A 25,974-nucleotide genomic window follows, 5' to 3' on the forward strand; every position below is an offset into this window, starting at 1 on the left:
TTTAATGACGGTGTATGAAGATTATACGTCCAACTAAAAGAAATACGGCTGCATCATCAGCAAAAGAAAGAGTTTCTGCTTGGAGAAAAAGAACAGACAAAGTAAACGCATCAGTTTCTGTCTCATTTCCGATGACATTTTGGAGCAAAATGCCTTTGGGAACAAATATATATTCCCATATATAGACATTAAGTCTGGCTGGACAGATGTCCAGAAGACCTGGACTTCCTTACTGAGACTGCTGCCCCCACGTCCACAAACAAGGAGATCATAGACAGAAGGATGGAGATCCACCAGATTCGGATGTTCTCAATCTGATCAGCAGAAGCTGGATCTTCACGACCAAAGAGACGAGCCAGAAATGGGATGGAGTAACGGTTCAGTCATGTTAGATCTTTGCAGAAGCAAACCAAGTCAGGAGTTTGTGTTTGCTCACCGACAAAGAAAAAGCTTCACAGTCTTCATTGGTCTGGGGTTTTTCTTCCTGCAGAATGAAGCAGATTGGAAGAAAAGCTGCAGTGAGTGTTGCATGATGGGATGTTGAGTAAGTTCTGTCTGATCCGTGTTGTGTTCAGGAGGCAGAGGAGACACGGTGACGCTCAGGTCAGCCAAAAGTGAGGAGTCCCTGAGTTCTCTGCACAACGTTGAAGGTAGGTTTGCTCTGAACAGCAGTGCCCCCCCTCAAGCACAGAGGAAACGTTGTTCCTGATTGCCCCGCCCTTTTTCAGGGGAGTCTAAGGTGTTTCGTCCTCGCCGGCCACGCTCCAGCAGCGACGCCCTGTCAGCGTCCTTTAATGGCGAGCTGCTGGACAGCCAGCAGCACTACAACTCCTACGATCACACGGACGCCGCCGAGGACAGCGACGACGGGCCCATCTGTGTGCCGGCCCTCATCTCGCCGCCGCGCTCCGCTGGCGAAGACGTGGACCTCAGCCCGCCAGACATCGGCATGGCGTCCCTGGACTTTGACCCCATGTCCTTCCAGTGCAGCGGCCCCGACAGCTCCTTCGCCTTCCCCGCCGACGACTCGCCTGCCGCTGAGGGCCTCCCCACCAAGAGGAGCCCCGGCAGCATCAGCAGCTCCAACGTGCTGTCTGCGCCCCCCCTCAGCAGCCGCTCTGAAGGGGAGAAGACGGAGAGCAGGAGGCTGACATCCTCCTTTTCCTACACGGAGAAACCCACACAGGCCGTCTCTCCCATCAAATGTTCAAAGGCCCCCAGTTTGACCTCATTTGCCCTCTCAGTGCCCCCCTCTTCAGAGACGCCTGACAGGGGTCCAGCTGAACCTTCCACGTCTTCACAGCTGTCTGCGCTCAGAGACCCGCCCCCTGTGGCGGGCAGCCTGCTGCTGAAGGGGGCCGAGCCGTCGCTGAGCGAAGCCTTCCAGGTGGAGCTGCAGGCCAAGCTGGCGGCCTTTGAGTCGGCGGACGGCAGAGATGAGGACGCACCGCCGCCGGCCGCCAGCAGGCAGGAACAGCGAGGTACGTCACACCCCCACTCACCACGCAGACCTGTTTCTGATACGTTTCTAATCGTTTCTGTGGCGTCTCTCCAAAACGGTTTCTCCGGGTCTCACAGAACCGGGACGTTTGCTGCCCCCCTGTGGCTGTCTGCACGCACTGTAACCCTCTGTCTGCTTGTTGCTCATCTGCACATCCCGTCTTGTTTTTGTGTTCCTGATAGGAGTCCTACCTCCAGACTCTGCCACGGACCCCCCCTCCTGCTCTCTCAGCCCTGTAGCTCCTCCCCCTCCTAAAAATCCTGCCCTCATGTTGTCCCTGGCCTCTGCTGAATCGACTCAGCTGGTCTGCAGTCGGCCCCGGTCCTCGGAGGCCCCCCCACCCGTGTCCCCTCTGCAGCCACAGGAGGAGTCTGTCCCCCCTCCCATCAGCACGGCGGCTCCCGCTTCGTTCCACTGCCCCGCTCCAAGTCTTCCAGTCAAACCAGAGAAGCCCAGCAGGCCAGCAGCCGAGCCTCAACGCCAGCCAGAGGCTGAATTCACCCCCTTGAACCCCCCAGCAGTGTCCACAACAGCCAGCCGGACCTCTCCGGCCAAGACGAGCCCAGAGAGCCAGCAGACCGTCCCAGGACTAGACCTGGAAGCCACTCCCATCATCACAGGGTTGGCCCCGCCCATTCCTGAGGTAAAGAGCTTTTCTCTGAACTTCAGAACTCCATCCAGACCTAATGATGTAGAATCAGAACCAATTCATATTTAGCCATGAAGACTGTAAAAAGAATGGACAGTTAAATCCCCCCCCCTCCCGTGTTCCCAAACAGGAAGTACTTGCTGGTTTCAAGCCAAAATCCTATAGACTATTGAGAGACAGACAGTTATTACTCAGTCATTTATATTTCAGATTGACCCTTCTTGCTCTGATGCCTTCTTCTGAACATCTTCTTTCTAATCCTAATTTTAAAAGATATTTTTTATTTATGAAAAGTTATTCAAGTTATTAACTGACCAATCAGATGCCTCAGTAGAAGCATGTAGGTCTGACGTTGAACGTCTGAGGCGTTTGACAGATTTTGTGTAGCCAATGACAGCAGGCATGCCGACAGTGAAGGCCTTTTCTTTTTGATTTTTAATTCTTTTTAAAGCATTAAAAAAACAACAGAGATTTTCCCGTGTTTCTCTGGCTCAACGCGGATGAACCTGGAGTGAAAAACTATCAAAATAGGAAATGAGGTTGACGAATACAGATTACCATTTGCAGATTCAAATGTTAGAATGGTTCTTAATGGCTTATAAATATCTCCTGAGCCGCGTTGTTCACTGTATAAAAGGAAAACTGAATGCAGTCTGTGTTTTCACGACACGAATGGACAAAACTTTATCACTGTTTCCATTAAATCGTAACTGTGTGAATAAACACAAACCAACTCCTGCACACGAATGTGAACAACATTCTACAAAAGTACTGGTGATCACGTCTCCAGGTTCATGAGGTCCAGGGCTCCAGACTGCGAGCAATTGGTCGCATTTTGCGACCAAAATTTGAGAGTGTGCGACTGAATTTTACATCCAGTCGCACATGTGCGACCAGTAAATTTGCCTCCCCCACCCTCCGTATTTTTTATACATTAAACGTGGAAGGGGCACGTCAATGATCAATGAAATAATCAATGAGACGCAAGCGCACACGGACGCAGGCAGACACACACACTCGCGCACATACTCATGAAACGCGAGCACGTACACTCTCGCGTGATGCCTGTGTGTGAGGCGGCCACTGCGTGTGAGAAGAATAGGGAAAGCCACTGTGAGTGGCTAAAATGCGTGGAGGGGGAGGGGCCTAGAGATAATCGAGCGCGCGTAAACATCTGTGGGAAGGAAACGGAGACAAATGTCACAACCTGATATGTGCGTCTGAACTATGGGTAAGCGAACTATTGATTCATTCTTCTGACCTGCGGCTAGTGCACCAGTGCCAGAGTGTACAGCAGGGGTCTCAAACTCACGGCCCGCAGGCTATTTGCGGCCCCCAAGATGATATTTTGCGGTCCCCGCCTTAATATGAAGTTTTAATGTTACTGCAGCCCGCCAGTTTGTATGAATGACACTTTTTCATTGTCGTGCGCGGAGCTGACCAACCAATCACAGTGGGGTAAATGACTCTTGGGGGGGTGTGACAATGACAGGGTTTGAAAGCAGGAAACCTGACAGCCCCCTCCCCGGCCCACATTAAGGAGTTCCTTACTTTCCTTTAGAACGTATTTATTCGCTCGTAATTTTCTAAATACATGCAGTCCGTGCTGAACCTTTCTCTGGGTCACACAGACCCGGAGGAAGGTTTAGGTTTTGGTTACGGTTACGGCGGCGCATCAAACGGTTTATGCACAGCTGTTACGGCAGCACACCGCTCCCGCGGGAGTCGGGTCAGCTGAGGAGAATAAATGTCCCACACCTACATGCGTGACAGCTAACGGGGCTTGAACTTTAAACACGTGTGAGCAAAAACAACATTAGTTTTAGACACACTGAAAATATGTGGGAAAAATGCAACGATAGACGTGTTTGAGATGAACCAGCGGCTCGCCTGGATCATTTGGGACACCAGGGGGCCGGATCTGCAGCAAGACTGAAGGAGAACAGGAAGAGTTGTCCTTAACATTCAATTTAGTTTTAATATTCTTCTCCCCCTTAGTATGATCTGTGTTATTATATATTTTATAATTATTTTAATGTTTTGAGATGTATGTAGCCTTTTTTAATGAATTGTTATTCAAAATTATTTTAATTAATCACTCCACTACAAAAACCATCAGGACACATGTCCCATAATGCATTGTTTTGTAGTCTGTAGAGCAGCTTTCAGTCAGTTCAGTTTCCAGCTGTGTCCGGGTAGGTTTGCCCCTTGCTCCCACCCCTTTCTCGCGATATTTTTGTGATGATTGACAGTTAATGTTGGAGCAAAAACAAAAATATGTCACACACCAGGTGATCTGTGCAGCGTTGAGTTCACCTGGGTGATCTCAAACACACTTATTGTGCATCTTGGCTGCACCTATTTGGTGTCACAAAGATAAATTTCCATCCGTTTTCTATACTTATCTGTACTGTCATGACAGAGATGGTGCTGTCAGTTTACCTTCTTGTTGCATCTTCAAAAGTGCAGAATAAAATGTGACACTGAATTTGAAACAGCACATTGTAATTTCTGCATCTATTATGAAAGTATTTATTACATAATACAGTGGAAATTAGTAGATTTGGTTAGCATGTTGATTTACGGTATGCGCCCCTAAATTTTCTGGTTGCGCCCCTAAAATTTTCAGTTAGGGGCCACAGTGCTCCTACTGAAAAAAGTTAGTCTGGAGCCCTGAGGTCATTCAGTCTCCAGCTGCACAAACATCTTTCTGCTGCTACTTCCATGTTTCTGTGACCCACTTTAGTTCAGTAAGGGAAAAATAAAAAATCAAACTAGAGGATCTTTTTTGTAAAACTTTTAAAACTAATAGCTTGAGTCGACTGTAGAGATTTAGTCAACTAAGATTTAGAGCAAAAGGTGTTGTTATGAAATGTACAAAGTTATGCAACTTCAAACAAAAACACATTCAAAGACAATAAATTCCAATTCCATCACATTTAATAATACATGACTGAACATGAATGACCCTTTGTTGAAGCGGCAGTCAGGAGCTGATAACATTTTATGAACAATAGTTCATGCAAATGAAAATCCAAACTAGAACCAAAACATTTGAGTTGTTGCTATTCAATCATTCAATATTTATTTGTTCCCATTCATTTTCATGCTCCACTTGATTTCAGACAGTTGTCTCCACAAATAAGGAGATGATTGGAACCATTTCTACCACAAAATACAATTTACTTGTAGGAAATCCTCAGCTGTTGGTCTGCAGTTTCAGAGAAATGTCTCCCCTGAAGTCGGTCTCTGAACAGAAGACCCCCACCATGATGTCCTATGGTTTACCTCTGATGTAGGAGAACATCCCATAATGTCAGTCTGGGATGCTGGAGCCTGTCCTCTGGCTCTGGGCTATTGTTGTTGCACTGAAGCTCAGAGGATCAGATGCTGAACCCCGTTTATGTCAGAATGACCCCCTCCCATGTTTCTGCTCTGTCTCTACTGACTTTTACTGGAAGCTTGTTCTAAAGTTTGGTTTTTTTCCTCTTTTCACTTCAGGTTAGACCAGAGGATCCTGCCACCCCCCAAACCCTCCCGAAGTTAACTGAGCCCCCCCCTCAGAAAGCCAAAAAGCCTGCTTTGTCACTGCCTCCGCAGCAGAGCCAAGCTCAAAAGCAGCCCCCCCCACTGACGCACCCCCACCCCCATGTGCTCCCCCAGCCTCATCTGTCAAAAGCCAGTGCCAGAATTGCCCCCACCTCTGCTGACCTTGTTGAAAAGCCCTGGGAGGCCATCAAGCCCGTGCAGCCGTCCACAGACGCCATCAAACGGAAGGACCCGCCCCCGGCCCCCCCCATGCGCACCATGGACAGTAAGCTGGCGGCTGCCGCTCTCAGTGAGGTTTCCCACCACAGGCTGGATGAAGGCCCCCCGGCCCCCCACGGGAGCGAAGCTCTGCCCCACTGCCCTCTCTCTCCTCGTAAGTCGTCCACTCACCCCCCAACCTACCTGCACCATAAGGGAGAGCCCATCTTCACAGAGTCTGCTGGGGGGGCATACTACCACCAGAGGGCAGTGCTGAAGGCCCCCCAGCCCGTCCCGTACCATTACAGACCCGAGAGCGTCACCCCCCACCCCTGCCTGTCCAGGTCCGAGCCTCAGGTCCCCTACAGCACCCGGATGGATAACAGGTACAGCACGCTGGGCCCCAGGTCCTACCACCACTCCATCAAGCTGAGAGGAAACCCCCGGGGGGGGTACGTGTCTCCAGGACCGGGACACCAGGGTTACAGCCACGACAGAACCCAGGGTTACCCCACCATCCGCAGGGTGCACTCCCTCTACGCCCCCTCCACCATTCACTCCGTACCCATCCACAGGACAGAGGTCCCCCCGGACGACGACATGTTCTTCTACCACCGCCCGGGGTTCTCCTGCCGGCCCTACCCGCAGCCCCACCCACAGTCCTCCCAAACCGACTACCACGTCACTCAGCTGCAGCCGTACTTCGAGAACGGCCGGGTCCAGTATCGCTACAGTCCGTGCTATGGTTCCAGCCCTCTGGAGTTCCCCTACTACGACATAGATCCCTACGGCACCATCCGAGTCCGGCACTGCCACGCCTACGGAGGCCGGGATGGGGGGGCCGCTCCAGGGCGGCCAGGTGGAAAGACCACCGGGTACCACTACCTGTCTAATTACGTTATTCCTCCGGGGAAAGAGCATAGCTTTGTCAGCAGAGACATCCCCCCCAGTCATGGGAGCAAAGAAGCCTCCACCTACCATGCATGGGATCCAGAGGAGGCTGAAAGTCTCCGATTTCACTCCATCCGCAGAGAGGGGAGGGCCAGACTAAAGGTGAAAGGTCTGGTCCTCTCGCAGTACGACAACGTGGGACAACTGTGCACGCCCGCAGACATGTCGCCCTACGACAGCACGCATTTACGGAGTAAATCTGACCCCGGCAAAGCCGTGCTGGCTGCAGCCGAGAACACAGAGGGCCGCTACGCCAGCAGACACATGGCGTCCGACCCCGACGTCCTGGTGTACTTCGACACGGACAGGCATGGCCCCGGCAGCACTGCGGCTGACAAGTCCAACTCGCTGTCCAAGTCGAGCATCCCAAAGAAATGCCAGTCCTCTCACTCTGTTCCTGCCTTCCTGAGCCACAGTCTTCCCCACCAGCAGGAGAGCAGTCGGCACGAGGCCCGGGGCGAGGCCCGGGGCGACCGGCTCAGAGGAGACGGCAGGTCCAAATACCAGCAGGAGTATCCCAGCAAGAGGAACCTGCAGCCACGTTACGAGGGACCAGAATCGGACCAGCAGCAGGTCAAAGTAAAGACCGCAGGACACCACGGTACAGACGAGGCGGCTCGCTCCAAAGCGGAGCGGTCCCACGGCCCCCAGGAGGACCAGCGTTACAACCAAACCCAGCCAGACCCGGACAGAGACCACACCCACCCAAAACCCAGCAGTAAACCTGTGCAGTCCCACTATGACAACCTGGACGAATTCCACCCTGCACCTCACCCTCAGGCCCCCCCACAGAAACACGCAGGCTCTTTCCCGACCCCGGGGCCCCCAGGGAGCCTCGCCAGCAGAGCGTACTCCACAGCACTGGGACAGGGCGCCTTCATCCAGGGCGAGCTGGCCATGCAGAGGCCAGAGGGGGAGGTCCACACCCAGTGAGGAGGGCTCCAGCAGGGGGGGGTGGAGCTCCGACCCAACAGCCTCTGCGGGTCAGCGGACTGTCACAGCACCCAGAGTTTTGCTTCTCTGTATTTTTGATGAATTGTAAAGAAAATTCTAAGACTTTTGTAAAAAGTACTGAATGTACCAGAAATGACTGTGCTAAAGGTTGAACAGCCGCTGATAAACGTATATGATCTGAGAGGAGCCACACCAATGTAAACCTTACCTACTATATATACTAATGTGTATATCTGTATACAAACAGAATCACTAGTAAAACAAAATTTTAGTTTTTTGTCAAGGTGAGGTGCTGGTCTGATCTCTGCATTTTAGAAATGCATGCACTCCGTCTGCAGGAGATTCTGAATGTTCCAGCACTACCGGGTGACGGTGGAGAAGCTTGACTCACCTGCAGCCTCTGCTGCATCTGTAGAGCTTTGGGTTAGTCCGAGTCCACCCTGCTCACCGCCGTCTGCAGCGGCAACCGCGTGCAGGACAGCGACCTCTGGTGGAGCGTCACTGTATCTGCAGGCTCATTTGAAGAGCAGGGACCAACTGGTGGCAGTCTTTACCCCACATGTGGGGTAAAGATTGGTGGCATTCCTTGCACATGGGGGGTAAAGACCGGGATGTGGATGCTTCAAAGACGTTTTTTTTTTATTTTTCCTGTTTTTTGATCGGTGTTACTTCCAGGAAATGGACTAACTGAATAAAGCTGAATCTGAGTCCTCTCAAACATCATGCAGAAGGAGGTGCTGCTGCTGCTGCTGCTTTTTGTGGTGATGGGGGGGGGGGGGGGGGGGGGACTCCTTAATGAGCCTTAAATTTTGTTCAGTTGTTAACGTCATGCACAAATTCAAAGTTTTTCTCAGCAGTTTACTTAGCTTCCACGGTTTCTGTCATCCAGCAGCTTTGGGGAGGACTAAGACCATTTGGAGTTTGAACGACACTGAAGGTCCCTCAGGAAAATGACACCAGTGCTTTTCCAGGTATTACCTGCCCTGGTCAGTCCACTAAACCTGGAAGTACTGGGCCAGCAGAGAACAGGGCAGGGTATCTGGAAAACCATCCTCACAGGTTTCACTCCTGCCTTAAGCCTCAACCTGCTCAGCTGGTGTCCTCGAATGTGACGAAAAGAGGCAGGGTGCCCGTCAGATGCAGAGGTGAAGGCAGGAGACTTTGTTCTGTCCTCCGGTCAGACTGTTACTGATGGCCTCTGCTCCATCATCTCATCCTTCAGAGCAGACTGCAGCTCCATGCTGACCCTCAGATGTGCAGCAGAAGGTCCAGAGTGAAGTCCATCAAAGTTAGAAAACCAAACTGCAGGTCCAGCGGCTGCAGCTTCAGCCTGCTGAAACTCTGCAGGATCTCCACTCTGGGGATCTGGATGAAGTGACGGCCGCCTCAGAATCCTCATTTTGAGGAGGTTCTCACTTCTGAAGCAAACTGGCAACTGTGAATCCTCACCTGTGCTTCAGATTTTCAGAGATTTGAAATGGACAGTGAGCTGACAAAGGCCAGCAGAATGAAGCAAAGGTCTCCTGGTTCATTAGTCTGTTCTAACAGAGCGTTGAGGCGTCTGTTGGTCTGACGTCCAGAAGGAACCTCCTGAACATGAACCCATGACGTTTTCATCATTTGAAGTCAATTTCAGGTTTGTGTTCAGCTTTACTAGCAAACATGAGTCCCATCCCACACAGGAAAATGTCATTTCATGATCCATGCTGTAAACGGGAAAAGTGTTTATTTCAGAGAAATATGAAATTAAAAGAAACAGATCTTTGTTTCGCCTTTGGATGTGCAATCTCAGTTTGGTCAGGAGGAACACAATCAGTTTGACGGACAAACCCGAAGTTTTGGTGGATAACAACCTATTTGAAGCTTTTGTTGATTAAACCTTAAAACCGTGCTGGGGGGGGGGGTGAAAATACAACCATGATCACACTTGTGGACACCCCTCTGTTTTCTGAGCTCATTTTGCTTTTTGTTCCTCACCTCCGAGCTTTCTGGGAAGAGAAGAATCTGACTGACATGTTTGTCTGTCAGCTACTCAGTTTGTCTGTTTTTCGTTTATAAGATGCGGGGGACACTTCAAAAGCTGTTCCTGACGACGTTGAGGTAGTACTTATACATTGATCATTCCAGTTGAATTTGGACCCCTCTGAGGTACCGGCCTGAGCTGCTGCCAGACACATGAAGCTTTCTAAAGGCTCCCGCAGCCCAAAGACCAAAGGAAAAAACACAAATCACCTATGACACCCCCCCCCCCCTTACATTGCGGTGTTCTCCCTACCATGACAAAGGTGGATAAAGGTGGAAAGATTTCATGTAATCCGTGGACACCAGTGAAGATCACAAATTATTGAAGAAAAAAGGTTCAGGGCACTGTCTGGTGGGTCTAGATGACCCAACTCCCAATGCTAAAGTGCCTAGGATAGCACAAGGGTTAATCTAAGTGAGAACATGGGTCTAATTTCCATTGAAATGGCAAAAGTAGGACTTTTCCCTGTAAGAGTCATCTTCCTGACTGCTGTCCTAAAGTACTGATCTATGTGCTTTAATATTTAACACAAATGCATCATATTTATTCACCACAATAAAATGTCCTTTTTCTGACAGGTCAATAAAATAAAAAAGACATCTTTGAGCAGAACCCATGAAAAAAGTTGCATTGTACCATTACAATCATTTTTTGAAAATTATTTTTTATCCATTGATTTTAATGAAGACACCCCCCCCCCCAACACACACACACACAAAGTCCTGTTTTTGATTCAAACACTGACTGTGGTTTTTGTCGTGGTTCACATCCTGGTCACCTTACTGCAGTTTTAGGTTAGGTATACTGTAAAGTATTGTAATTAATATCTAGTGGTCAGAATCTGGGTTTGGGTTCATCTGTGGAAACAGAGCAAGTGACAGAAAAGGCAGGACAGCATGTTTCAGTGCTGTTAAAACATATTTGGCCTTTAATTGTATTGTTTTCATATTTGTCAATGATCCAGAGACAACATCGTCTGCACAAACCATTAAGTGTTTATATATAGATATCTATGTAGATATAGATATATATCTATATAGAGAGATCTATATATATAGATATATACAGTATATATATATATCCAATCCTTATTTTTTTTTTTTTTTTTTTTCTTCTTTTTTAACTTGTTCTGTCCAACAGCTGAGCAAACAGATTAGAGCTGAAGGCTTTTTGTGTTGGACAGGTTTTACTATCACAAAAAGAGGTTATATAGCTTCAAGAAACTAGAGTGTAGATTTGTATAAACCCCTTTTTGTCGTATTATTTTTTATTTATTTGTTACATTTAGTGTGTGTGGGGAGGGAGAGGGGAAGAATGTGAGGGGAGGGTGGAAGAGAGTAAAAGGAAGAAAGGTGAAAAGGTGGGGGATACAAGCACTGATTTGACTAAGTTATTAATTTAAGCTGTAACAATTATACCAGATCTGCTGGAAAGACGAATGTTACATCAAAGGTGAAAATCTGACACTAAGATGAGCGAGAAAAAAAAACTGTCCATCAATACACTGTAGGTAAGGAGGAGGGATGAAGCAGACAGGGAGCAGTGTGGAGTGTGCACGTGCACGTGGGGGTGGAGATACATGCATGCTGCCGACGTGAACCGTGTGTTCATAAAGGGAGCCAGATCCTACCCAGCCAGACCAGGAGAGGGGAGGAGAGCCCCCCAGGCCAGAAGCCCCCCCAGCATCCGGACCCAGGCAGCCCGGGAGGGGAGGAGGAGGGGACCGCCCACCCCACCAGCCAGGCACAGAGAGGGCCCCCCTACAGGGGCCCCCCCAATGCCCAGAGGCACAAGCGAACCCAGTGTCCGGCCCCCAGGCCACAAGACAGGAGCGCTTAGCCGTACCAGGCGGCAGCCATGGGGGCCACCGGGCGCCGGACACCGAGACAAAGGCCAGGGACGAAGCCAGGGCCCCCGGAACCCAAGAGCCGGCCACCACCCGACCGGTGCCCCGTCCCCGCAAGCCAGCCCAGGCCCGCGACCCTAGCAACCCAGGGATCGCCACGCACCCACAGCCACAGCCACCCCCCTAAAACCCTACGCACTACCACCCCCCCCGCCATAATATCTGACCCCCCCTCCCCAACCCTCTCAGTGCCCTCCCCTCTCTGTGATGGGGAGGGAAAGCCCCAGAGGGTCCCAGCTAGCCAGCCCCCAGGTCGGTCCTACCCATGCACTCACACACACATACTCACAATCATCTGGTTACCCTCCCTACCCCCGCCGCCAAGCAGCAACCCCCCCCCCCAGCCGGCCGACCCCCAGCGCCGCATGCCCGACCCCTCCCGCAGCCGACAGGACACCCATAAGCCCGGCCGCCCTGAGAGGACCAGGCGGGTGAAGACCGGCCGCCCCCCCCCGACCCCACCCATGTATGGAGGTGTGGGAGTGCTGTGTGTGTGCTGCAGGTAAAATAGGAGGTCACCAGTGTGGGGGGATCCACCGCTGCCAAGCCGCAAAGCCCCCCACTCCGGAGTCCCTCTGTGAGTGGTGTGTATTTGCTGTGTGTGTGCTGCTAGCATGCAGTGTGTGTGTCTACAAAGGAAGTTAAAATTGTGGGGGGGGCAGCGAAAGGTGAGCACGGATGTTTCACCGTGCCCCCCTCCACCAGACCCTCTCCACTAGGCCCTAGATGAATCAGAGTGTCTAATATGCAAGTAAAAAGCGGGGAGGAGGGCGGGTGCCAACGAGAACCCAGAGAGGGGCATCCCCAGTGAGCCCCGCCAGCATACCCCTCCCATCCAGATCCCGGGGCCCTATGTGCCTGTGTGCAATATTTGTTTGGGTGGGAGCGGGCGGATGGGCACAACCGGGGGAGAAGGCTCCCCCGAGCGACCGGCCCCCCAGCCGGCCGCGGTAGGCGCCCCCCCTCCCAGAGCGGCCGGGCAGCCAGAAACGCCAAGCCAGCCGCAGTCGGAGGCCAGAGCCTCGCGGCGCCGAGAGACAGCCAGCAAGGAGGGGGTCCAGCCCCACCATTCATACCCTGGCCCCCCTAAGGACTAGCACACTGCCCCCCCAGGCCCCCCCCCCAAAAAAATAAATAAGTAATAATAATAATAATAATAATAATAATAATAAAATAATTAATATAATAATAATAATAATAATAATAATGAAATAAACCCACCCAAGTGAACCCATTAACCCCTGCTGTGACTGCGGCGCCGACCCCCGGGGGGCCAGGCCACGCGCCAACTACCGGCCACGGGCGAAACACCGGCCACGGGCAGACGACCCCAGAGCCCCAAGCCCCCCCCCCCCAGCCCCCGCCACGGCGACCAGCCACCCAGCACGGCACCCGGCCGCCGTTCCCGGTCAGCCGCACTGCCTACCCTGCGCCCAGCAGGCACCCGCCCAGGAACCCCTGCCAAGTTGCCGGCAGAGTGTGCGCCCCCACCACCACCCCACCCAGGCAACCAGAGCCCCGAGCCGGGAGAACGACAGGCCCGGCAGAGCCCACCCCCCCAAACCCACCCCGGCCCACCCAACCAGCCAGGACCCGGCTCAACCTATCACCATCCCACCCCCACTAGGTGATGTGACTTACCAGCTGGAGCCAGGGAGAGTCTGAAGCCGACAGGTTTTTTGTGGAGGACATTATCTCTGAACTAATATGCTCTGACATGAGGTTTCTGTAGTGGTTGATGCTAAGATTATTTTTAGATTTCCAGTTTAGGAGGATAGTTTTCTTTGCGATACATACAGCGGTGAGAACCATATAAGCCTTGTTAGATTCCATGTTGATGTTATTCAGGTCACCTAATAAGCAGAATTTGGGGCAAGCAGGAATCTTATGATTAAACCAGATTGATAAGTCCTCACAAACCTTACGCCAGAATGATTGGACAGGTGGACAGACCCACAGGGCATGCAAATAGTCGTCTATGTTGTTACCTATGCACTGTGTGCATATAGCAGACTGATTGAGACCCATTTTAAATAACCTCTGTCCGGTGTAGTGAGTTCTGTGGAGAATCTTGTATTGAATAAGTTGCAGATTAGGGCTTTTGGTCATATTAAAGGCATTCAAACAGATCTGTAGCCAAAATTGATCACTAGAATTCAATGATAGCTCAGACTCCCATTTCCTCATGGGTAAGTAAATGGTTTCATCTATGTCTGATAACATCTTATAAATTTTGGAGGTGAGTTTGGGATTTTTAAGGTCCATGAAATGTGTTACTGTAAGGGGAGGGTCTAGGTCTATTTGGGTCAGGCAGTATTTAGTGCTTATAGCTGATTTAAGCTGCTGATATTCTAGAAATTTGTTTATATTAATTCCATAGGTTGAGGATAACGTTGAGAGGGACATAAATTTTCTATTCTGAATTATATGCTGGAACTGCTCGATTCCTTTGTTCTTCCATGAAGCAAAATGAATCATGTTTTTGTTAATCAAAATGTCAGGGTTATTCCAAATGGGGGTAAGTTTACATGGAAATAATGTGAGGTTGTTTTTTTAAGAAAATCCCACCAGGCTGTTAAGGATGAGCTGATGTTTAAACTTCTGAAGCATTTGTGTTGTTTAATTTTAGAACTGAAGAAAGGTAAATTAGAAATATCTAGGTTATCACAGAGATTTTGTTCAATGTCTAGCCAGGATTCATCTAGCACACCAGGATTCAGCCATTTTTGTACATAACACAATCTGTTCGCGGAGTAGTAGTCCTGGAAGTCTGGAAGGCCTAGTCCTCCTCTATCTTTAGGTTTTTTAATAGTTTTTAAACTAATCCGTGGGGGTTTACCTTCCCAGAGGTATTGGGAAATGAATGAGTCTAATGATTTGAACCAAGTAGTTGGAGGTTTGGAAGGAATCATTGAAAATAGGTAGTTAATTTTTGGGAGAATCATCATTTTTATGGCTGCAACTCTCCCGATTAGAGAAATGGGTAGAGTTTTCCATCTAGTGAGATCAGCCTCGGTTGTTTTAAGTAGTTGGGTGTGGTTTAGCTTGAGTAGATCAGAAAGCCTAGAGGAGATATTTATACCTAAGTACTTTATGTTGCCTGTTTGTATTTTAATAGATGACGGATTTAGATAATTGCAATTAATTGGTAAAATTGTGCTTTTAGACCAGTTTATGGAGTATTCTGAAACTGAGGAAAATCTATTAATTAGGGAGATGATTTGGCAGATGGAAGATTGTGAATTAGGAGTAAATAGTAAAACATCATCTGCATAAAGACTTATTTTGTGTTCTAAATTTTTGGTTTGAATGCCTTCAATGTCTCGACTTTGCCTAATAGCAGCAGCTAGAGGTTCAATAAATAGTGCAAATAAAGACGGAGATAGTGGACAGCCTTGTCTGGTTCCTCTTTGTAAATTAAAGCTTGGAGATGTTTGATCATTTGTTCTGATACGAGCATTAGGAGAGGCATATAGTATTTTAATCCAGTTAATAAATGATTTTCCAAAGCCAAATTTGTTCAGGGTGGCTATTAAAAATTTCCAGTTGACCCGATCAAATGCCTTTTCTGCGTCCAGTGACAAAATGGTTGCTTCTCGGTTGTTGATGGTTGTATAATCTATGAGGTTGATTAATCTGCGCATGTTGGTAGATGAATGTCTACCCTTTATAAAGCCTGTTTGGTCAGGATGTATTAGAGAGGGAACTACCTTCTCCAGCCTTCCTGCCAAGGCTTTGCAGATTATTTTAAGATCTGCATTAATCAGCGATATGGGTCGATAGCTGGATGGTGATGTGGGATCTTTCCCAGGTTTCAGAAGTAAGATTATATTAGCAGAATTCATATTTGGAGGTAGATAATTGTTGTCCTTAATTTCTATTGTCATTCTGAGAAAAATGGGAGCTAAGATTTGCCAAAACTCTTTATAAAATTCTGCTGGGAAGCCGTCTGGTCCTGGGGCTTTTTTACTAGGCATGTTGGTTAATGCTTTATGTAGCTCTTCTTTAGTAAAAGGGGACTCCAGGGCTGTGATTTGTTCCTCTGTTGGTCTAGGCAAATCTATGCTATTGAGAAAACTGTTGATGTCATTGTCAGAGGGATTAATTTGGGATGAGTAGAGAGATTGGTAAAAGTTTTTAAAAACTGAATTTATTGCAGCTGGATCATGTGTTGCATTTCCTGTTAGGTCTATGACTGATGAAATAGTTGTCTTCTCTTTGTTTATTTTGAGTTGATTTGCCAAATATTTCCCAGATTTATTACTGTGATCAAACCTCTCCAAGCGTAGTCTCTGTAATAAAAACTGTGTTCTTTGATTAGTTATTTCATTTAATTCGATTCTTACTTTCCTTATTTGTTGTAGAGTTTGTTCATCCGGAGAGTTGCTGTAGGTTTCCTCTAACAGTCTGATTTTTTGCTCTAAATCCACTAGTTTAGAGTTTTCTTTTCTTTTTTTGTGGGATGAGAAGGCGATTATTTTTCCTCTCATGACTGCTTTCCCGGCCTCCCATAAAAGGCATATATATCCAATTCTTGATATAAAACCGTGAATTAGGAATAAAACAAACCTTTATTACCAGAGAACTTTGTAACTATCGTATGAGAGCTCAGCTTGATCATTTCTAACATCTTTTCTGTGGCTTTATTTATTCAGATATCTTCATAGTTTACTTTAAAACAGTTTCATGTTTTTATTATTAATTTTGTCCGTAAAGTGTAAGGGGTTTGATTGCCACAGACAAAAAAAATTGTAAGAGAAAAACCGGTTTCGGTGTTTACAAACGTCACAGGTGCATTGTGGGAAGCAGATGATTGGCCCCGGCGCCATTTTGCCGCTTCCATCGTAAAAATCCTGCTTTGCCGCACAAACGCGTCCCTTCTGCCGCTGACTACTCACACCGAACCGTTCACCCTCGGTAAGTAATTCCTGGTTCTTCTTTTTAACCATTCTTCTTTATTGTTTCCCACATTTTATTTCGGAGGTCAAAGTCGGTTAAAAACTGGACGCGGGCTGAAAGAAAAACAGCCCCCTGTGTTACGGAGAAGCAGGACTTGGCGATTACTGCCGAAACATCCGCCCCACCAAGCAAGGCAAACGTTTTAAAAACTATTTTCTCTCGTGAACGGCGCCATGTCGATGAACGATCAGGCGGTTTCGTGTCTTGTGTTTCGGAATTGACCTGTTCTGCATTTTTGGCTTTACGGTTCGGTTTTGGTCCAGTTTGCCGCTTCTATCGGTGAGTTGGTTGTTTTCAGCCTGTGGCCATAATCTTGCGGCATGCAGCGGGGCTCTGGGTGCTGGCCACGCCCACTAGCCCTTAAACTCGGCACCCTATTGGTCGTAAAGTTATGGAGACACGCGGCCAATTGGTTCAGCCATAACAAACGGTCGTCCTAGCCTACTGATTGGCTGGATGGGAAGTTCGCCGTTTCGTGATAGGCTGGTCTGCGGACGCGTTGAGACAGATGAAAATAAACATTGAGCAGGTAAATAAAGCAGCCATCTTTGCTTCATTAAGGTTTCCTACGCGCGCGCTGCGCGTTTGTTGTTGTTTTCCTTGGCAAACACGTGATTCAAACCTGTAATGATTCACAGTTTAAAACACGTACTGCTGTCCTAGGAGGGTCAAACACGTTTTCTAAATAAATGTTTTTTTCACCATACGAGAGGAAGATATTAGGTCAGTTATGGTGGGTTTCTTGTCAGGTGATCATTTGGCGCCATGGCTCGTACCAAGCAAACAGCCCGTAAGTCCACTGGAGGAAAAGCCCCCCGAAAGCAGCTGGCCACCAAAGCAGCCCGCAAGAGCGCGCCCTCCACAGGTGGGGTGAAGAAGCCCCATCGCTACAGGTACGGCTGAGTCTGTGATTGACGTGTTTACATTTGGCTTAATATCAGAAGGTTAGAATTGATGACAGGAATCTGCTCAGAGAAAACAGAAAAACCACCGCAGCAGGCGGATGCAACGGTCCAGGGAGAACTACAAATGTTTGACTGAGGACTACAAACACACACTTCCAGCTGCATCATGCAGCACATGTAGGCTAATAATTCTAGATGTGATATTAAAAATCATTGGTTTGGATCTACTCTAGCTGTCAAGTTCATCCATTGAACAGGAGGGACTTAAAACATGGATTTACAGCCTGACAGTAAGGTCTTTGGCCTGAACCGTCTCCTCTGTGCTTTAAAAGAGTTATCTTCTGCTAAAGTCCATGAATAGATAAAAGGAGACATTTGACTGACTGAGGGTCCTTTCTTTACAATGTGACTGCTATGGCTCCTCTGGTCTGATTCACCCATAAGAACCCATGATGGCATCAGTGGAACAGAAAAGTATCAGTAATGGATTCTGTGGTCCACTTGGTTTGTGAGAATTTAATCAGAAAGAAAAACTGGGCCTGGGTTGGTATTAGTTAAGATAATGAAGTAAAGGTCTAACATGTGGCCACAGCTTTGAGTGGAGAACAGACGTCATCCTGCAGACGCTGCTGCAGCTGATGATCGTCTCCACTGAGATCCAAACGGTTCAGAACAGCTGACCTCATCTCTACAAACCAAACGCATGTAAGGCAAAGCCCTCACTCGTCTTGTGGTGGCGGTGACAGTCGGACCTGTGGCTGTGAGGCGGCAGCCGCATTGGACGGGGGCTGTCTGACCCCGGAACCTCTGCCTGCTCTACGGCCGACCGCTGAACCAAAGCCGGCTTGTTTCTTCCAGGCCCGGTACCGTAGCCCTCAGAGAGATCCGTCGGTACCAGAAGTCCACTGAGCTGCTGATCCGAAAGCTGCCCTTCCAGCGCCTGGTGAGGGAGATCGCTCAGGACTTCAAGACCGACCTGCGCTTCCAGAGTGCAGCCATTGGAGCGCTGCAGGTGCGTGCACACGTGCATGCACACGTGCATGTTAAGGCCTTGGCAGTGAACCCCAGGCCGCTCTGATGCGTGAACACCTTGTCTCTGCAGGAGGCCAGCGAGGCTTACCTGGTGGGGCTCTTCGAGGACACCAACCTGTGCGCCATCCACGCCAAGAGGGTCACCATCATGCCCAAAGACATCCAGCTGGCCCGCCGCATCCGCGGAGAGAGGGCTTAGAGGCTCCCTTCTGTTGTACTTCAGTCCTGTTTTTCTTGCCCCCCCCCCCCCCCCCCCACCTGTCCATTTTGTCTGCTCCCCTGCCCCCCTCCCGCCAGCTACTCGATAGACATTAGACATCCTGATTATGAACAGATATTCTTGTCTCCTAGAGGTTTTTGGCTTTGTCTCTCATCTTCAGATGTACCTTTAGGGTTCGGACGGACGCTGTTTTGGAGATCAGACGCACATGTCGGCGCACATTCAAACATCTGTCCCTGAGTCGGACGGGGGCTCTGAAGCCAGCCAGTGGGCGCTCCTCTTTCTTCAGGTGTCAGATGATGCGTTTGCAGGCAGCTGAGGGTCCAGGCCGACGGGCTAGTCTGCTTAAGGGGAGCTGCAACTTCCACAGCAGGGTGCTATTGAAACTAGCCCTGAGGCCAGCGGCCCGTCTGCCCCCCGTCCCACACAGTCGGCCCCTGCGCCCTGACCCCCACCCATCCTCTGTGAGAGGGGGGGGGCTGCTGTGTGTGACCATGTGCAGCTGGATCTTCCAAATCAGTGGTTTTCATGAAAAAATGTCCTGGTGGCTTAAAATAATGAAATAATGTGGTGCACATGGTCTTTATCTTTTTGTATTGGAGAATCTTATCCGCCCCCCTCCCAAATGAGTAGAATAGGAGGATAAAGGTAATTTGTGTTTTTCCTGCACATCCCAGAGCTGAATCAGAAACACCTGGGAAGCGGTGTGTCTAGCAGCAGCCACAGGGGGGCGCTATTCCAGTGCTGCTCTGACTGAACATCAGTCTGCTTCTCTTCCGTCTACGTCACAGAGACATTAGTTAGCCAACGTTTCACTTTGCATGTTTAGCATCTGTCCTCTGCAGTATCTGTAGATGTGATCCTATAATCTGTCCTCTTCTCCTAAACTGATACAGAATCTAACTTCATATTTGTTTTCTTTTATATTTTTCTTAAGATTTTGAGACATGTAAGAAAGCTGATCTTTGTATTTTCCAAATTTCTCATATTCTGGTGGTAATAAATAGATGTTAAAAAAAATCAGAAGCCGCTTTGTGTTCTTTTGCAACGATGAAAAAACATAAATATTTAGAAATGCAGAAAACTCTAAATGTTTAAATAATATCCAATAACTAAAAAACGTTTTTCAGGAGCAGATTTTCACCTTCAAATGTGGTTTTTGTTTACTGATGAACACGTTTTTAGCAACTTTCAGCTTTTCCAAGTATCTGCTGCAACTTAAGACACCCCAGTTTACCCAGCATGCCCTTATATCATTGTTGTGTAACATTTTGGTGAATATATTCTCATACATGTTTTAACTCAACCACATGCAGAAATGTGGAAAACCATCAAGTTTTAGCATGAAGCTCCCATGTCTGTCTGTGGTTTCTAAATGCTGTCATTTTACCCTCATGGTTGTCTTTGAAGAACTCGCAGTGTTCTGAAGTTCTGAAAGCTTTCCTGAGACAACCCCAGACCAGACTGGCAAACTCTGGCACAAAGGACCCCCATGGGGGCAGAATCAGAGTAGAGAGGTTTAAATTAAATACACAAGATGAATGTAAAAACATAAAACTAAAAAAGTGCATGAAATTAAATCATAAATATGTATTAAAACTAATAGAAAATAGTAGTAGACAAGCAGATAAGATCAATTAAAAGCTAAATTATAAAGGTGGGTCTTGAGCCTCTTCTTCAAAACCTCTACGTTCTCCAGCAGACTGTTCCACAGACGAGGACTGTGATGGCAGAACGAAGCCTCACCATAAGTTTACGTTCTCACCTTAGGAACAACTAAAAGTCCAGTCCTGGACAACCTCAGGGTCCACAAGGGCTCATAGTTTGAAAGAACGTCTTTAAATAGGAAGGCCCAAGACCGTTAAAACATTTATAAACCGTTAAAAGAATCTTAACATCAATCCTGAAATAAACACGGGAACCAATGCAGCCATTTTACATTGTCTTATACATAGTCTGTCTAAGGGAACTGGACTGAGTGACCCCCCCGGTGCTCCAAACAGAAAGTAGCCACTGGCTCCAAGAAACCAAAATCCTACAGACGTCTATAGAGAAATAGCTGTTATTCAGTCATTCTATAACGGTAAAACCAGTCTGGATGTCAGTCCTTTTACCCAGCATCGTCTTGTTAATCCTGATTTGGTTTTTTCATGATATCTTTACTGTATTGAATGTTATTCAAGTTATAAACTGGCCTATGAAGTCAGAGATCTGCCATAAAGAAACGTATTCATAAAGACTACGATAAGAATACATTTAATTCTGTGTTTAATACGTTTGTTTTGAATACGACTTTCTCTTGTCTTGAATACAAAATTCCCTTGTTAACCTACTGTCAAAATGTGACATGGGGTCACAGGCGTGTACCTGTACAGTGAGGCAAAAACCTATTCAAACAACCTTGTGATGTTCTCCCATTTAAAAATCATGGAGGGGGCTTAGCTGCATGTCCACTGTGACAGACATGGTCTAAAATAACCCTTGTTCTATCCTAGGCACTATTGCATTGGGAGTTGGGTCATCTAGACCCACTAGACAGTGCTCTGAACCTTTTTTTCTTCAATGATTTGTGATCTTCACTGGTGTCCATGGATTACATGAAATCTTTCCACCTTTATCCACCTTTGTCATGGTAGGGAGAACACGCCAATGGAAGGGAGGGGTCATCTAAGATAGCACAATGGTTACTCTGGAAATCCCATTGCATGATCTTTTTAGATCATTCATTTGTGTTCTACTGGTGCAAATGAGTATTTGGACACCTGAGAAAATCAATATTAGTATTTGGTACAGTAACCGTTGTTTGCGGTTCCACAGGTTGGATGTTTCCTGTAGTTTGTCACCAGGTTTGCACACTGCAGGAGGGGATTTCCTCATCTGATGCTTCATTCCTACTGTTCCTGTTGGCTATGGAGGCCGTTTGGTCCATTTGTTCCTCTCTGAGCACAGAGCATATTCAGACTGAGGACTCGAACCGAAGCTCAGTCCAACTGAAAACGAACCGAGACCACCTGCAACGACGGCTCAGAGAGCGTTTTCTGGTCCTGGAGCAGGGGTTTGGGCGGATTCAGACGGAAAATTTGTTCTGGATTATCGGGGAAAACAAACTCTGGTTCACTTCAAGCAAACGTGTCCCGTCTGAATCCACCCTGACAGTCATGTTTAGCCTCTTCCATTTTCTGGAATTGGCTCCAACAGTGAATCCTTTTTCACCAAGCTGCTTGGCAAATGCCCCGTAGCCCTTTCCAGCCTTGTGGGGGTCTACAGTGTTGTCCCTGGTGTCTTTGGACAGCTCTTTGGTCTCGACCACGTCAGTAGTTGAAGTCTTAGATTGTACTGAAACTGGTGATCCAAATAAAATGTTTGAATAAGAATTGTAAAGTGCAGCACGTCCATCTTGTTGTTGCTGGCCAATGGCTGAAGAGATCTTTAGTCACATGGTTTTGTTTACGCGCTTGATGCCAGTCTGAATACACAGCAAACACAAGGTCTGGGACTCAATCTGGAACTAATTGAGTGGACTGGTTCAGGAACAAGGACTTTCCCAGTCTGAATACCCCCTTCCATCCTATCGGACCCTCTCTTCATCTCCAGAACATTCTGATCAAACTCTTCCTTCAGGTTCTCTCCCCCGTTCCTCTTTCCATCCACACCATGATCAAACAGCTTCAATTCTTCTACATCCTTCACTCCCGTCTTTCCTCTGTCTTCAAATATGTCTTCCTCCGCTCCCTCTTCCACCAACAGCAGCCCAGTTTTCACTGGGTCAACAGTGCTGGGGGGGGGGTCATTGTTAACCTGGGCCACAACTGATCATACAGGTAAGTTATGTTTGTGATTTGCATGATTGATGTTACTGTGGTTTGATGTCAGATTGCCTTCCTGATACAACCCTCAGCATTCATTCCCACTCAGCAGCCCTGCATTCAGCTTCTATCTGCTAAAGATCTATCAGGTGTTTGATCAGTGTGTCACTCGTCAAGTGAGTGAGGGGCTTTCATGAGCATCAGTAGCACTATAGCTCCTCAGTCGCCATGAGCATCAGAATGAGACAATAGGGTCTCGTTAACTTTGACTAAAGGCAAGAAAGTTTGAAATAACAAAACTGTCACTACTGTGTCAGAAATCCTTTGGGTGGTTCAGTTTACACCATGACATGCAGTTAGGTGGAACAGGAACAGGAGAACAACTAGAACAGTGAGGGAGTCTTTAGTTTGAGGCACCAAGATGCTAGGTGATTTTCCACCACAAGATGGCAGTGTTGTCCTTCATGTTGCTCAATTTGCTAAGAAAAACTGATCACTTGAGTTTACAGTTCCATCAACTTCATTTTCTAAGCCATTTGCAATTTAATGGATTAAGTTTAAATGACATCAAATTGTTTTTTATTTATGTTAGATTAATCCTTGTGCTATCTTAGGCACTTTAATGTTGGGAGTTGGGTCATCTAGACCAGTGTTTTTCAACCTTTTCTGAGCCACGGCACACTTTAACCTTAAAAAAAATCCCGCGGCACACCAGCATCCAAAAATTAAAAAAAAAGTAGAAACTCATAGTCTGTATTGATCTACAGCCCCTCCACAATCTCACATGCATTTTTGAGATAATTGTTGCAGAAAAAGCTGGAAACTGCAGCTGTTTTTTTTTCTAAAAGATGCAATAAAAGTTAAGTTAGAAGATTTAAAAACAGTTTGATGTGTGTTCGTTGGTTTCAAGACGTTTAACAGCAGATCTCCTTGTGCGCTGTCACTCTCACAACCCAATGCATCATGGGAGATGTAGTGCATAAAACGGCCGGAGATCGGTTTTCCGAGCTTCATTATTTTGTTCACTTGTTCCATCCACGGTCTGACACCGGCTTCTGTGGAAAGCTACACCGCTAAAGACGAGCTTTAGCTGGTATTTTTGTTAGAACTGAGCGACTTTACGAGCAGAATCGGGACAAGGAAGTGAAGACTTTAACCACTTCTGATTGGTCAGACTGATGACATGTGATTAAGCCTTCAAGAATGATTGGTGGAGACAGTTAAAGGGGCGGGACTTTTCCAAAATACATCCGAAGCTGCAGCTAAATCGCGGTACTGTCATTCTTATCAAAATGTCTTTAATAAAATAAAATAAACGCAAAGAAAAAGTATTTTATGATCTTTCATATTCCTAACTCCTCAGTGTTTTATCAGGGCCTGTTTGGATGAACAGAGAGCTGAAATCCTGGAGATGGAAAATGTTTTAAGATCAGTGAATGAGGGCAATTTCCCACGGCACACTAGTGTCCCGCGGCACACTGGTTGAAAAACACTGATCTAGACCCACTAGACAGTTCTCTGAACCTTTTTTCTTCAATGATTTTTGATCTTCACTGGTGTCCATGGATTACTTGAAATCTTTCCACCTTTATCCACCTTTGTCATGGTAGGGAGAACACCTCAATGGAAGGAGGGGGGGTAATCAAAGATAGCACAATGGTTAAATGTATATTCAAGCTCCTGAGTTTGAGTGACAGTTTGACATTGGGAGAAGTCTTTCACAGATGCATTCATTTATGTTTACTTGTTTATGTTTACTTGTTAAATTGTTTCAATTTAGTTTAATTGTGTCTGTTGTCCACTTCACCTTAATCCTGTTTCTTAAATGTTGTTATTACTTCTACTTAAGTTTAACATCTAAAATAATCCAGACGTTATGAGAAAAGTGTTTCAGTTAGAAAGATGACTTGGACCAAACTCTGGGCTGTTTGGCTGTTACAGTTTTTCTCCATTGGTTTGGCTCATTTCTTCAAACAGAAATTACATTCTGAAAACTCTAAGATCATTTGGAAAAACAGTCTTACTGTTCACTCATGCTTCAAAACTAAATTCCTTTCCCATGTAAACAGTCCGTGCCACCAAAATGGCAAAGATCTTTCTCATTGCTTTGGCTCATTTCTCGATCAGACCGGACGTTCTCAACACTCTTGGTGCTTTTGTCAAAATAATGTGGATGGTTCAGCACAAAACCGTGGTTCACCTGCAAAAGCTCATATCTCTCCCAAAACAATTCACTCATGTGTCAAAACTAAGTTTCATTCTCATTTAAACAGTCAGTGCCTCCAAAATACTTTTTCCCTTTGGCATTGTGTAAGCACTGCAAGTCAAAATGAGTAGATGTTTGGTCACTATAGCAGAGGACCATTGAAATATCCCTCATGTCCACCTTTCAGTCTAAGCTCAGTCCTTTATTGACAATGGCTTTGTATAGCTAACAGATTACAGTTTTATAAAACTGAAGAAAAGAAAACAATTTTAGGGTAAGAGTAGCCTCTTAGGTATAACAGCACACGTTGCACTCATACTGCCAAGGAAATTGTAACCATTATCCTTCACACACATAAAGTAACTTTCATACATCAGAGTAAAAAGAAAATATATACAGCATAAAATCCTTTAGAATATAAACACAAGCAAAAACAATGAAAATGATATGCAGCCTACAGTGCTGTATATGATGCTTGAGTTTCACAACTAACAGTTCTTCACTGGTCGCTGTCCTCACCCTCCCTCTCCTGGCCATCGTCCTCACGCTGCTGTCTGGCCACAGATTCTCGTCCACAACACAGCGTATATTCTCCATTGTGGTGCAAGGAGGTAAATTATGGCGTGCATGTGGCAACCATCCCCTACTGATCTCCTGTAACATCCTCACACGCAGCATCCATTGCATGGAGCAGGGACTTCTGATCTTGAGCCCGATGCTCAGAGACTCTCCACCTCCAAGTGGATAAAAACTCCTCAATAGGATTGAGGAAAGGAGAGTAAGGTGGTGGGAACACTATGACCATCCTTGGATGAGTAGTGAACCAGGCCCTGATGAGTGGGCCACGGTGGAAATTCACATTGTCCCATACAATAACATATAGATGTAGGTGAGGCCCTACAAGATCTCTCAGTTTCAGGGATCAAATCAAAATGAAGGCGGCCCAAGAAGATGAGGATCTTCTGTGTATTGTAGGGGCCAAGACTGGGGATGTGAGTGGCCACACCATTCTTAGATATGGCATCAAACATAGTTAGATTGCCCCCTCGCTGGCCTGGGACATCCTCCTTCGTTAGTCAAGTTCTAGTTTCACTTGACTGTCAATTGCTGTAATA

The 25,974-nt window shown here is 47.2% G+C and overlaps 2 protein-coding genes across 9 annotated transcripts in view; both read left to right on the forward strand.

Annotated features, from left to right (window-relative positions):
- Positions 1–9,568, forward strand: part of arhgap32b (Rho GTPase activating protein 32b) — a 73,375-nt gene extending 63,807 nt beyond the window's left edge. For all 8 annotated transcript variants that reach the window (XM_023962139.2, XM_023962141.2, XM_023962142.2 and 5 more), the window contains 4 exons: positions 576–650; positions 729–1,481; positions 1,684–2,144; positions 5,652–9,568. In XM_023962139.2, the coding sequence (XP_023817907.1) occupies positions 576–650; positions 729–1,481; positions 1,684–2,144; positions 5,652–7,781 (3,419 nt within the window). In that variant the 3' untranslated portion in view covers positions 7,782–9,568. The remainder of the gene's footprint in view (positions 1–575; positions 651–728; positions 1,482–1,683; positions 2,145–5,651) is intronic.
- A 6,943-nt stretch (positions 9,569–16,511) lies between these two features.
- Positions 16,512–19,804, forward strand: h3f3c (H3 histone, family 3C). The gene is made up of 4 exons (XM_023962221.2): positions 16,512–16,648; positions 17,440–17,583; positions 18,454–18,607; positions 18,698–19,804. The coding sequence occupies exons 2-4, from the start codon at positions 17,456–17,458 to the stop codon at positions 18,824–18,826; spliced, it is 411 nt and encodes a 136-aa protein (XP_023817989.1). The 5' UTR covers positions 16,512–16,648; positions 17,440–17,455; the 3' UTR covers positions 18,827–19,804.
- The last annotated feature ends 6,170 nt before the right edge of the window (positions 19,805–25,974 follow it).

This window comes from Oryzias latipes, chromosome 14, assembly GCF_053564925.1.
Source record: "Oryzias latipes strain Hd-rR chromosome 14, Olatipes_Hd-rR_3.1".
Taxonomy (NCBI): Eukaryota; Metazoa; Chordata; class Actinopteri; order Beloniformes; family Adrianichthyidae; genus Oryzias; species Oryzias latipes.

Excerpts from the sequence above, each read along its gene's own strand:
- h3f3c (XM_023962221.2), top strand. The coding sequence starts at position 17,456 with ATGGCTCGTACCAAGCAAACAGCCCGTAAGTCCACTGGAGGAAAAGCC. Across the intron at positions 17,584-18,453 it reads AAGAAGCCCCATCGCTACAG|GCCCGGTACCGTAGCCCTCA; the intron begins GTACGGCTGAGT and ends TGTTTCTTCCAG. Across the intron at positions 18,608-18,697 it reads CAGCCATTGGAGCGCTGCAG|GAGGCCAGCGAGGCTTACCT; the intron begins GTGCGTGCACAC and ends TTGTCTCTGCAG.